At 51.4% G+C, this 12,136-nt stretch overlaps 1 protein-coding gene across 34 annotated transcripts in view; it reads right to left on the bottom strand.

The window, feature by feature from the left end:
* Positions 1-12,136, bottom strand: part of MADD (MAP kinase activating death domain) — a 39,058-nt gene that overhangs the window by 24,657 nt on the left and 2,265 nt on the right. For 18 of the 34 annotated variants that reach the window (XR_016039012.1, XM_055423989.2, XM_055423994.2 and 15 more), the window contains exons 2-14: positions 10,386-10,544; positions 9,187-9,783; positions 8,472-8,775; positions 7,328-7,459; positions 6,692-6,805; positions 5,463-5,543; positions 3,553-3,731; positions 2,967-3,202; positions 2,604-2,760; positions 2,232-2,335; positions 1,814-2,004; positions 1,174-1,424; positions 784-923 (exon numbers count right to left, since the gene is read on the bottom strand). Coding sequence is in view for 33 of the 34 variants with exons in the window: in XM_055423989.2 (XP_055279964.2) it covers positions 784-923; positions 1,174-1,424; positions 1,814-2,004; positions 2,232-2,335; positions 2,604-2,760; positions 2,967-3,202; positions 3,553-3,731; positions 5,463-5,543; positions 6,692-6,805; positions 7,328-7,459; positions 8,472-8,775; positions 9,187-9,783; positions 10,386-10,447 (2,548 nt within the window). In the remaining variant the exon portion in view is untranslated. The remainder of the gene's footprint in view (positions 1-783; positions 924-1,173; positions 1,425-1,813; positions 2,005-2,231; positions 2,336-2,603; positions 2,761-2,966; positions 3,203-3,552; positions 3,732-5,462; positions 5,544-6,691; positions 6,806-7,327; positions 7,460-8,471; positions 8,776-9,186; positions 9,784-10,385; positions 10,545-12,136) is intronic. The other 16 variants (XM_055424008.2, XM_055424033.2, XM_055424017.2 and 13 more) reach the window with 1 other exon arrangement.

Here is a 12,136-nt window from a genome sequence, read left to right as displayed (position 1 = left end):
TCGGGGGGCTGGAGCACCACCTCCACCCTCCTCCTCTTCAGACGTAATCCCAAAGGCCCTCACCTAAGCTTAGAAAGGACCCTGGCTAACTTAGGACAAACAAAAGGGCTACCACCAGTAATGCTGAGAACCCCCAGGACCACCTTATCTGGCTGCCTCCCATGGTAACACCCAAGCCTCTCCGCTACTGCCGGCCCAGCGCAAACGCCTGACAGATAATGCACTTCTGGTCTGACACTAGTACTGTACCTTCCAGGCTTCTAAAAAAAAAAACAAACCTCACCGTCACAGTGATCCCCCCATGATGGCCTTCTCTGGCCCCTAGTCTGTCTTATAATCTTGAACCACCCTCATTTCTGGTAATATTCTCTATGTACAAGTCAATGTCACATAGATTTCAAGGTGTATGCGTGAAAAAGTCCTTCCCCCAAGCAGAGAAGGTATTAGACATAAATCCCAAATCAAATTTGACCAGAACGTTTCCATGAAATACAACTACAAGGGTTATGATTTTAATAAAATGATTCCTTTTCAGTTCAACAGCCAGCTTTCTTACCCTCAAACAGACTGAAACCTCTAGGCACAGAGACGATGACTAATCTGTCCCTGTTCTCTGCTGACTTCCCCAAAAAATACCTTATCTGGCATCGCTCAAACGACCCGAAGAGGAGCTTGACAATGCCAACCCAGCCCTGTGTCTGAAGTCGTAAGCAGCATCTGCCGTGGTCAGGCCCTGCCGGACAGGAAATGGGACCGAGGCAGGAGGGAGTTGAAGGCACTTACTGGCAAAAGACATGATGCCCCCGAAGCCCTCTGTGCTGTTGTTAGAGATGGTGGAGGTGGGCGAGCTCGCTCGGGAGTCTGACTCTGCGTCTGAGTCACTTGCCAGTTTCAAGCTGTTGGGTCGCAGCAACTTTTGAGCCCTTGAACACACAGAGGCACCTCTAAGCCCCCAGGCAGGGCTGCCGAGTCCTGGGCGGATGGGCCTGACTCCACACTGCACTCCCTTCCCGCAGTTCATACAGGCAGGTCTAGATCAAAGCACGAGCCTCTGGGGATGCTGGACCTCATGAGGCTTCAAGACTGCCCGGACTTTCTGGTCCACCCTCGGCCCAGGGCCCACGGGGGTGAGGCCCTTCCGTCACCCATCTAGGGGCATCCGCAGGCTCTCACCGATGGCCACTGACATGCTGGCTGAATCGGGGGGTGTAACTTTCCCCCTGCTCATCGTCCTCCTCAGGGGGAAAGCCATACTGGGGCTGGAGGCACGGACTGTCAGAGGTTCGCCAGCGCACTGACCCCTCTCCGGTTTCTGTCTGACGTCTGTCCATGCTGCACTTGCCCACGCCGGGAGGCACGGTGGGGAGGGACGTGGGGACGCCTCCTGCCGCCTTCTCGTCTGTCTCCGTTGAGTCGGCAGGTTCCTGGGGACATATTGAATACAGAGGGGTCACCCGGCGCCTGGGGTGGCTTCCCGTCTTTCTCAGCTGGGCAGGGCCAAGCCAGGCCTGGAAGATTCTTAGCCTGAGGTGTGTGTGACAAATATCTCCGTGACAGCCCTGTTCTCTCTGCACCAACTATGCGAGGGGGAAATCTCAGCTCACCCCTAAACAGGGCTGCGTGTCCTCCTTCTGGGGTCAGACTGTATCTTGTAGGCTCTAAACTATAGGATCTATGGAAAGGAGACTGGGGGGAAATGCAGAGAAAGGAGCAGATTGAGTGAACAAGTTCACCCTAGCTTTCCTAACAGAGATGAGGCCCCACTTCCCAAGTCACAGCTCTCACTCATCTCCTCCTCTGAGTCCTCACGTACAGAGCTGGTGCCGTGGATGACGGTGCTGGGGCTATTGCTGGCGGTGGTGCTGGAGCTGGAGCGCAGAGGCGGGTTTTCCTGAGAGTTCTCGCAATCCGGGCCGGGTTCTTCTGCCTCCTTCTGGTTCTGCAGCTCATCAATCGCCACCTCACTGGCATCCCCCAGCGCCGCGTGTGTCAAGGGGTCCACGTCTGCCAAAACCCAAGGAGGATATGTCTGGCGGACTCACTGTGCTGCACCGTAGAAGCTATTGCTGTAAATCAACTATACTCCATTTAAAAGATTAATTTTTATAAGTTTTCTTTAAAAAAAAAAAAAAAACACAACACAAAAAAACCTCAAGGATGGCAGCTGCAGACCTACCATCGCAGAACCGCAAACCCCGCCCGGAGCGGCTAATGCCTCCGAGTATACTCACTAGGAGTATCACCATTGATGTCGCATTTCATCATCTCGCTGACAAAGTCACCAAGGGAAGAGTAAGAGGAGCTCGAGTCGTCATAATCCATGCTGTCACTCCCGCTGCAGAGTGAAGAGCAAGAAAAACAAAACGGGCAAATGGGGCAGAGATAAGCCTCGGGAACCCGCAGGAGGAAAAATCAACAGAGGAGCACGCGCAACTCAAGGTCAGGGAAACACAGAGGATGAGGAAAAGAACGCAGAGTCAGCGGGGCTATGCATGACACAAGGCTTCGCAGACCGGCGTCTGACCCCCAGGAAATCGGCCACTGTGCTAGTGAGAGCCTCCCAGCCTCTGAGAACCTTCCTGCCGCTCTAAGGCGCCGCTCACCTGTCGTCGGTTGGGTCAGAGTCAGAGTCTCGCTCGGGCGGCACGCTCAGCGCCTCAGCCAGCTGGGAACCGCTGTCATACACCCGATAGTGAATGGGCTGCAGCTGGTGGGCGTACCACTTGGGTTTGTCGCCAATCAGGGCTGGATCGAACATGTCTACCCATGGAGGAAAAAAAAAAGGAGACTCGAGTGGGCAACAGGGGGAGAAAAAGCAAGCAAAGTGTAAAAGAAAGGTAAGAGAAAGTCTCAGGCAAAATCAGGATGCCGGGGCAGCCCGCGGACTGGCAGAGGAGACAGCAAAGGCAAGCGCCATCAGGAGGGCAAAACAGGAGGTGGGGCAGCGCGGAGGAGCAGGGACTCACTGCTGTGAATCCGCTGGAAGGCGTAGTTGGTGGGGTTCAGGATCCATTCTCCAAAGTACTCCACGGCCTGAGTCCTGGCCAGTTTCTCGGCAAAAGGAGTCTGCCGGGGGCGTGAGGCTAGAAAGGAGCCGGCTTGGAAAGCCACCACGGGCCGGGGGAAGAGACGTAGAGTACGTGTGTGCATCTGAAAGCCCTGTAGCACGTTGGGGGAGTTGAAGAAACGGACCATGGCCACTCTGGGGAAGAAGGGGATGGTGAGATGACCTGAGTCCCATGCCCTGCGGAGCAAGAGTCCCTACGATCCGAGGCCTCAGACCACCTCCCGAGGTCATCATTTAACAGGCTTCCAACAGCCAGGGGAGAAGTGTCTTAAAGATTCATCAACCCGCTTCTGCACCCAAGGCCGAAAAGGCCTGAGAATATGACGAACCATTTCCTCTGCTTTTACTAAGGTGGCAAATATAACTAGATATTATCCACATTTTATAAATAATCTCTGGGCTCAGGGAATTAATTTGCTCCAAGGTCACTGAGTAAGGAGGGACCAATTTAGGAGCTTGTGACTGTCTCGTTGGCTTGCGTGTACCTGGTTGCGACATCCACCGAATCCACATCATTGCCGTAGATGAGCGGGTTGAACTCGGTGGAAGGTGTGGACTGCAGATCATTAGAAGGCCTTCCCAGGAGAAGTGGGATCTCCTGGCCCTCGTGGAATTTCTCCAGATTGAGGATGGGCTGGGTGTTGAGACTCATGCTGGCAAGGGCCTGTAGAACAAGAAGAAGTCCCTCACAGATGGTTGAGTCCTGGGCAGCCAGCCAACGTCAATTCCTAGGAAAGAGCCTTCTCTGAAACAAGAATCCAAAGACTTTAACCTTTAGAAAACAATCTGAATGACGAAATCGTCAGCTTAAGCCAATCTGATCAAGGCCACTTGATCACACCTGTGGTCCAAGGTGATCGTTTTCAAATTTGTTTCAGCTGTGAAAACTTGTTTTTCAATTGAGATCTAGGAGGGAACATCAACAGTTGAAACCTATAAAAGTAAAGCTTCTCTGAAGCACAAAAGGAACCCGGAGCCTCATATGCTCAGTGGTCCCAATCTAAATCCACCCTCAGGGGCTCCACGGGCTAGTCTGAAAACCACTGGTTTAAACCAGCAGTGTTTTGGGTTTTTTTATTAGTTAATTTGGGGGGGCTGCACTGGGTCTTTGTCGCTGCGTGCAGGCTCTGTCTGGTTGTGGTGAGGAGGCTTCTCGCTGCTGGGGTTGCTCCAGTTACAGTGTGGGCTTCAGTAGCTGCATGTGGAATCTCCCCCAACCAGGGACTGAACCCATGTCCCCTGCACTGGCAGACAGATTCTTAACCACCGGACCACCAGGACAGTCCCAGCAGTGTTTCTTCTACATTACTGAGCATAGGAATCACCTGGGGATGTGGCTGCATGTGGATTCTGATTCAGTATGTCTGAGGTGATTCTGCATGTTTAACAAGCCCAGGTGATGCTAATGCCGCTGGTCCAGGGACCTCGCTTTGAGTGACAGGGGTCAGAATACAGGGTCTGTGAGCCCAGAGATCTTAGCTCCTATGAACATGCAAAGTACAATTCGGACTGTACTTCTCCATCTCATCAGTCACACTAAAGCGATCATGGAGAATGAAAACACAGCAAAGGAAGACAGGTGGAGAATCTGCTGAACTTGCTATCCTCACCAGACTCCGCTGCAACAAGACGTCACATCGCATCAGCAGCGACGGAGTCAAGTGAGACAGAGACAGAGAGGGACGACACGAACGACTCATTTAAACCCAAACGGAAGCCACCCGGAGGTGTCGCTAAGGAGCCGAGGCAACACAGACAGGGATTTCTGAAGACTCTGCAAATGAGGGGCTCCTGAAAAGAAACCCAGAGCTGTCTACGGGTGGTCCCACACAAGACACACAGCAGGGCCGGGGACCAGGGTCTCCTCACGCTTTACCTTCAGGTACTGCGCTCAGCATGCAGAGGAAGAAGAAAGTCAACCAATGAAAATGCGTTTACGGGGTTTACTCAAAGGAAGCAATGTTTGAAGAAATGATTCTGTAGGGACCCGAGATCAATTCAAGAGAAAAACATGAAAGGAGCCAGACTGTCCAAACTGCTGACTGCCTCCCCAGGAGACAGACTATTAAGCTGCTGACTCCCTCCTTAGGAGACAGAGGCTATTCGAGGCCGTTAAGAAGGGCAGCTGTGACAAACAGCAGAAAGGGAAGGGTTGTTTTACGCACTAGAGGGTGGGGAGGGGTGCACAGTGAATGAAAAGGAACCGAAACGGCTCTTTTCTGAGATTCACCCTGCCACCCCAAAATGGGATACCCCGCTTTTCTGAAGCCCGCCCACGGCTAAGGAGAGCTGCTCCACTGAAGTCGGCATGGAGCCTGACTCTCTCAGCAGCAGTCTCAGTCCGGCAGCGCTGCGGCTGCTCTGCTCCCCTTCCTGTGCTGCCCTCTTCACCCACCTGCTTCAAATGCTTCTTCAGCTCCAATGATTCCGGCTCTGGCAGGACGGGCAGTGCTTCCACGTTGGTGGGGGCAATCACCTGCACCAGAGAAAGAGCAAAGGCGCGACCTTAGAATTAGCTGCTCCAGACTTTCTCTCACATAAGGGTAAGGAACAAGAATAGGAAATCAGATACACAATGTTGCTGACTTTAGTCACGAACTCGTGTCTGAGTCTTCTGTGACCCCATGGACTGGAGCCCGCCAGGCTCCTCCGTCCATGGGATTTCTCAGGCAAGAATACTGGAGTGGGTTGCCATTTCCTTCTCCAGGGGATCTTCCTGACTCAGGGATCGAACCTGCGTCTCCTGCATGGCAGGCAGACTCTTTACCATCTGAGCCACCAAGGAAGCCCCTTATATATATACACAATGTTATTATATCCATGCGAACACGTGCATTATATATGCGTGTACATAAATATATATATACGCATATGTGTGACAGACTGCACACCTGAAAGGAAACAGTATACCTAAACGTTCCTGGTGACTCTCCCGAGCCAACGGGCTCATGGGGCTGTGCCAGGTCTTAGCTGTGGCACTGGGCATCTTCCTTCTTCATGATGGCATGTGCATTCTTCAGTTGCAACATGCAGGATCTTTTAGTTGCAGCATGCAAACAGTTATTTCTAGTTCCCCGACCAGGGATGGAACCCGGGCCCCCTGCATGGGGGGCATGGACTCTTAGACACTGCACCGCCAGGGCAGTGCCAGGATCACGTTTTTTGTTTCATTCTTTGTACTTTTATTTTCACTCTCTAAGGTTTTATGGCAAACACATATAAGGGCTACCTACCGAAGCTTGAATGTAGTCACATCACAGAATGCAAACAATATACTTTTTAAAATCTGCGCTGAAAGGCAGTTCCTTACTAAAAACTACACTCCCAGAAAACCAGTAGATGACCTATGCCCTAGGTAATAATTCTGCAACCATAACTTGTCTGCTGCTCTTGAAGATGCGGGGAAGCACCTAACTCCAGCAAAAATAAATCTTACAATTCTCTGTGTCCTCACCAAGGGCATATCAAGACAATAAAGTAAAAGCAGCATTTAAAAAAAAAAAAGTTGTGTCAGTGAGTTTCACAGTAGCAATCACCCACAAATTACACCTTCCTGGCAATAATCTAGAAAAACAGAACACACTTCTATTCTAGGCCCCACGGAGCCTCAGACAAGGACCTCACCCTATTGCTGTCCAGGTCTACCAGCCACACGTCATCAGGCATTTTGAAGTCCAGTTTGTAGAGGAAGAAGCTGGCAGGGACCCCAATGATGTATGGTGTTGGGGCCAACAACAGCTGTGTAAAAGACAAGGAACAAAACCAAAACCTACTGTGATCACTTATCAGGTCAAGATTTTTCCAGGGGAGGAAAACACAGGTCCACAATCTCTTTTCCAAAACCCTTGAAGGCAGATGTGCTCCAAAGTTCAGAATGCTTCAGATTTCAGAGAAATAACAGTATATATTAAACATATTATGTACTACCTGCAGTGGGGTAACCAGTAGCCTATGATCCCTGACATTAACTGTGACAAATAAAAACTATAAATAGCGGATCGATGTATATGTATGGCTGAGCCCCTTCGCTGTTCCCCTGAAATTATCGTAACACTGTTAATCGGCTATACCCCAATACAAAAAAACAAAAGTCTAAGTAGCCTAGGTTTTCCCACCAGATCAGTTCAGATTTTGTGGACAAATAAGTTATGACAAAGAACTCAGGACCAGGACTGATTTACAACTTCTTTGGGCATGGAGCCTTCACCCGGGCAGTGTCAGAACAGAGGTGACAAAGCCAGTAGACGCCTTGAGACTCACCTGCTCTGCCGATGCCATGCAGGTGGGCAGCAGTGGGATAACAGGAAACATATACTCCAAGGGGTAGACCATGGCCACAAACGCCATCACGGACATGGACAGTGCATTGTAGTCTCGGGACTGGAGCACAACCTGCCGCAAACCGTGCCACAGGGGTTGCTCGACAGAGTAAGAAGGCTGAAGTGAAAAGAGCCTCTGACACTGCAACTTCTCTTCACCAAGGCCAGAGCTCTGGGACCTTAGTTTCCACACCTATCACTGCGCTACACCCCGCCCTGCCTGTCACCTCCCAGTGTAAGCACTGCCCAAATCCTCCCTTGAGTCATTCCTTTACCTTCTTAGTTCTTGTTCCCCAAATCCCAGGGTCACTCGTCAGTACAGAATTACTGAGATTTCCAGAGAATTAGGCTGGTATGCTGCTGCTGCTGCTGCTAAGTCACTTCAGTCGTGTCCGACTCTGTGTGACCCCACAGACAGAAGCCCACCAGGCTCCCGTCCCTGGGATTCTCCAGGCAAGAACACCGGAGTGGGTTGCCATTTCCTTCTCCAATGTGTGAAAGTGAAAAGTGAAAGTGAAGTCGCTCAGTTGTGTCCGACCCTTAGCGACCCCACGGACTGCAGCCTACTAGGCTCCTGCATCCATGGGATTTTCTAGGCGAGAGTACTGGAGTGGCTTGCCATTGCCTTCTCCTAGGCTGGTATAGTTGAAGATAATTCAGTTGAGTGCCAAGCTCTCTGAATATACCCCACACAAGGCTCAGTCGCTCAGTCATGTCAAACTCATTGTGACCATCTATGGACTGTAGCCCGCCAAGGCTCCTCTGTCCATGGGATTTCCCAGGCAAGAATACTGGAGTGAGTTGCCATTTCCTCCTCCAGGGGATCTTCCCAACCCAGGGATCGAATCCATGGCTCTTGCACTGGCAGGCAGATTCTTTACCACTGAGCCCCCTAAGCCACATGATGCTGGTACCATAATTCGACCCTCACCCGCTGAGCGCCTACTGTATACCTGGCATCATGTTATCTCTTGGAGACAAGGTGATGAAGAAGACGTGGTCCCTAACCCTCATCTCTGATGGTCGCACCACTGCCACATCTCGAAGCCCTCCCCCAGAATGGCCCAGAAAGCGGGCCCTCGTACCTTGTGCTCTAGCAGGATGCAGGTGAGCACCTGCAGACAGGCATCCACACCCAGAAGCTCCAGGGGCAGGTGCAGCGGGAAGTCCACAAGGGTGAATCGAGAGGGATCTGGGAGAGCAAATGTCAGAGCCTGCTGGAGCTCCTGGGGCAGGACCTCGATGTCCACTCGCTTCTGCCCCGAGACGGGTACTGGGGAGCGCAGCAACCGGTAGATCCAGGCCTCAATCTCCCGGAGGTCGTGCAGCAGGGCGCTTGACTTCTCCTCCACTAATAATGATCCAGTAAAGATGCGCCACATGGTGTCCCTGAGGAACAGACGGCAGGGAGCAGACACATAAACAGTGGGAGCTGATACCTCACGGCAGCCCAGTGTAACCACACAGCGTCTAATGACGGCAACTGGAGAAGACTTCTCTAGGGGCTCAGCCAGGACCACAGGGTGGACACAAGGGTGATGACAAGTGCAAAAACGTACATGCACCAAGGACTTCATGTCCTGCCCATCCTGAAACACCCAACTCCTCAGCATCACTCCAAGCATGACCATGGAAGGTCTAACTCTGCAGCAGTCTTTCGCTTCCGTGGATTAACATTAAGCATTTAAGGAGGTCTAAGGGACCTCAGTCTTTAGAGGGAAATCCCTACGCCCCTCACCAGCCAACTACACCTCAACTCCAGACGCCTCCCCTGTTCCGAGCCTCGGCAGTGAACCATACCTCTGTATGCCTCGAGGAAGGCCCAGTTTCTTGCCCAGCAGGCGCTCGCTGCAGCAGTCCACCAGACGCTTGAGGGTGTACAGACACTCGCGGAAGGTGGAGAAGAAGGGGTAGTGGCTGAGCACGCACAGGGACGTCAGCGTGCTGTTGCGGGACCGGCTCCCCGCCTTGGCCCGGCGTCTGGCCCGCGGAGACTGGCTCACGTCCGGGGTGGAGTCAGCACTGGGAGGCTGCAGGGATGGGCCGCTATCTGAGGTCTCGGGGCCCACCTCCTCGGAGACGCCGGGGGGTCGGAGCCCTTCCTTCCCCCGGGTCCCTGGCCCGGCCTCCCCCTTTTCCTTAGGCACGCGCTTTTGGAAGGAGCGGTAGAAGTTGACGCAGATGCCATAACGGGTGACGCCAGTGTCCTTGTCCGTGAGGGTGAAGACAAAAGAGGTGTCGTCCCGCAGGGTCATGCGCCGCTGCCGCACGCTCAGGCAGCCCTCCGGCTGACAGAAGAACACGACATCTGGGGGCAGGGGAAACTCCGCGTGGTCCTCGAGCGGGTACCGCCGTAGCAGTTCCGGAGTCTGAGCCACACTGTCACTGCTCGGGTGCCTGGAGAACACACGGACAAGGTCAGCAGCCTGAAGGGACAGCATGCTCTTTCGGGTTTTAACCACAGTGGAAAAAAAAAATAATAATAATAATTTAACCACAGTGGAGAAATAAATGCTTTTTTGGATAAAGTAACCTAGCTGCAGGACTTGGGAAAGCATGCCACGCTGAGGTCTGTACTGCCATGAAGATGTCTATCCTGAAATGAAAGGCAAGTGGCAACAGTATAATTATCACCAACACCGTAAGATGACTAGCATCTTTCAAGGTGTATTAGCAAATGAATTCCCCAAGGAGCATAGGCAGACAGAAAAGGAGCACAAACGTCCTTTTCCTTTTTTACGAAATAAGGAAGCTGAAGTAGATAAGAGTATATTTGCTCAAAATCACAAAGATGCAAGTTAAGAGCAGAGGTTTGCTCTTTCTCTTCCTCCAGGCCAGTAGCCTCGATCTGCCTGCTGTGTTTTTCCAACTGGCAGCAAGGTTCCCATCAGGGTCAAATAACATAAGAACGAGATATGCAAAGCAACGTGGAAGGGGATTCCTTACAGATTTTGTGGCTACCCCAGATGACTAGACAAAATCAGTCACTTCCTGGTTACCTGGCCCCGACGATCACCAGGTAGTCAAGTAACCGAGGACAGGACTTCTTCTTTTGCACCATGGCTCCAATTCATCAGTTCATCTCAGAGAAACTTCAAGGCACCAGGCATGGAGTCAACGTCCCAGGAGGAATTCTGATGTTATCTGAAAACCCAAGTCTAATAGGAAAAAAAGTACTGATAAGATCCATTGCTTCACCTAAGGGACTCATTCCTCTGCACGTCAACCCAGATCAGAAGATATTCCATTTTACTACTAAAGATAGGCGAACATGACACTTTTCCTAGTCTAGGAAAGTCTGGGCTTATGAGCTCACAGAGTCACATGTAAAGAAGTAGGATAAGTAATGGCTCACCTCCCCATCCCTACAAACCAGGTCGTTTCCAGCCTCACTCCTGGGGCCTGTTTCTGAAAAACAGGCCTAGTCAGTCCAATCCGGACTCAATTATTATAATAACAAAAATTAAGTCACTTTCAGGACTGCTCCGGGGTGCATCAGGATCAAACCAGACTCTCTAATCAGAACTAATCTGCACTCCTAGCTCTAGGTGGAAACCTAATTATTCTGTTCCAACATTCTGCATTCAGCTTGATGTGAAACTACCCTATAGACTCTACTTAACTGCACTTAGACAACAACAACAGATGGCTACTCTTCCCCATGTGATCTCAAATGAGGACTCTCTCTGCCCCAGCTGCTGCTTCCATGCCATTCTCTTCCGCTCTTTAAGCAAGAAAGGGGCCGAGCGGCTACAGATACTAGCTCTGCCCTTGGTGCTGAATCATAGTCTTCCGCCTCTACTCTGGTTCCAGGATCTGAATCAGTAATACAATACACACCGATGAGGCCCTGTCCTTCTCGATCTTAGAGATAAAGAATCTAAAGGCAGAAACAACAGGATTTCTGTGAGGAGAGGGAGAGGCACTCAGCGAAATGTCTAAACCACAGTCCAAAAATTAGGAAAAGCTTCCATGTCTTACCCTGGAGAAGGAAATGGCAGCCCACTCCAGCATTCTCGCCTGGAGAATCCCAGGGACAGAGGAGCCTTGTGGGCTGCTGTCCTTGGGGTCGCAGAGTCGACACGACTGAGCGACTGAGCACTCACTCACTCCATGTCTTAACTGCAATTTATTTCCTGTTCAATCTCCATATACTTCCCTAAATAAAACGCTTCACTCCATGCCAAGGCCACTTTCAGCGCTTCCAGCACTGCCCCTCTGTGCTCCACACACTGCCACACTAGAACCGTGCTCACTGCACACACAGAACCCCACTGCACTACACACACTCTTACACACCACTCCCTTCCTTGCTGCTGCTTGTACAATGCAAACACTCCATGGAGGCTTAAGGCTCTACCTGATCTAGATGAGAAGCTGTATCTTTTTTCTCTCCTACTTAACAATTTTTAAAAACTATTTACAGCACCTCTCAAATCCTCAAAATACTTCTCCCTCCTTTCCCTTGCTCCCCATAGAGGGCCTGCAGGTAATAGGATTCGGTTTTGTCTCCATAGCAACTCTGGCTCCAGCACTATTTATAGCAGAGCTGCCACCCCTCCCCTGCTTGGTGACCGCACAGTGCTAGCAGCTGCTACCCTGGAGCTGCCCGGTGCGTGTAACAATTCATTCTCCTTGAATCTAGAGACGCCTCTTCCACTGACAGCATCTACCGATTATCAGGTTATCTTCTCCCTCACGTGCCTTTAGTTTGCACTTGGTCCTAATTCTGGATTTCGTTGAGAGATTA

Source organism: Moschus berezovskii, chromosome 14 (assembly GCF_049115385.1).
Source record: "Moschus berezovskii isolate FMDL1 chromosome 14, NW_MosBer_1.0, whole genome shotgun sequence".
NCBI lineage: Eukaryota > Metazoa > Chordata > Mammalia > Artiodactyla > Moschidae > Moschus > Moschus berezovskii.
The sequence above is the reverse complement of the archived record's forward strand: the minus strand, read 5'-3'. Positions and strand labels throughout refer to the sequence as shown.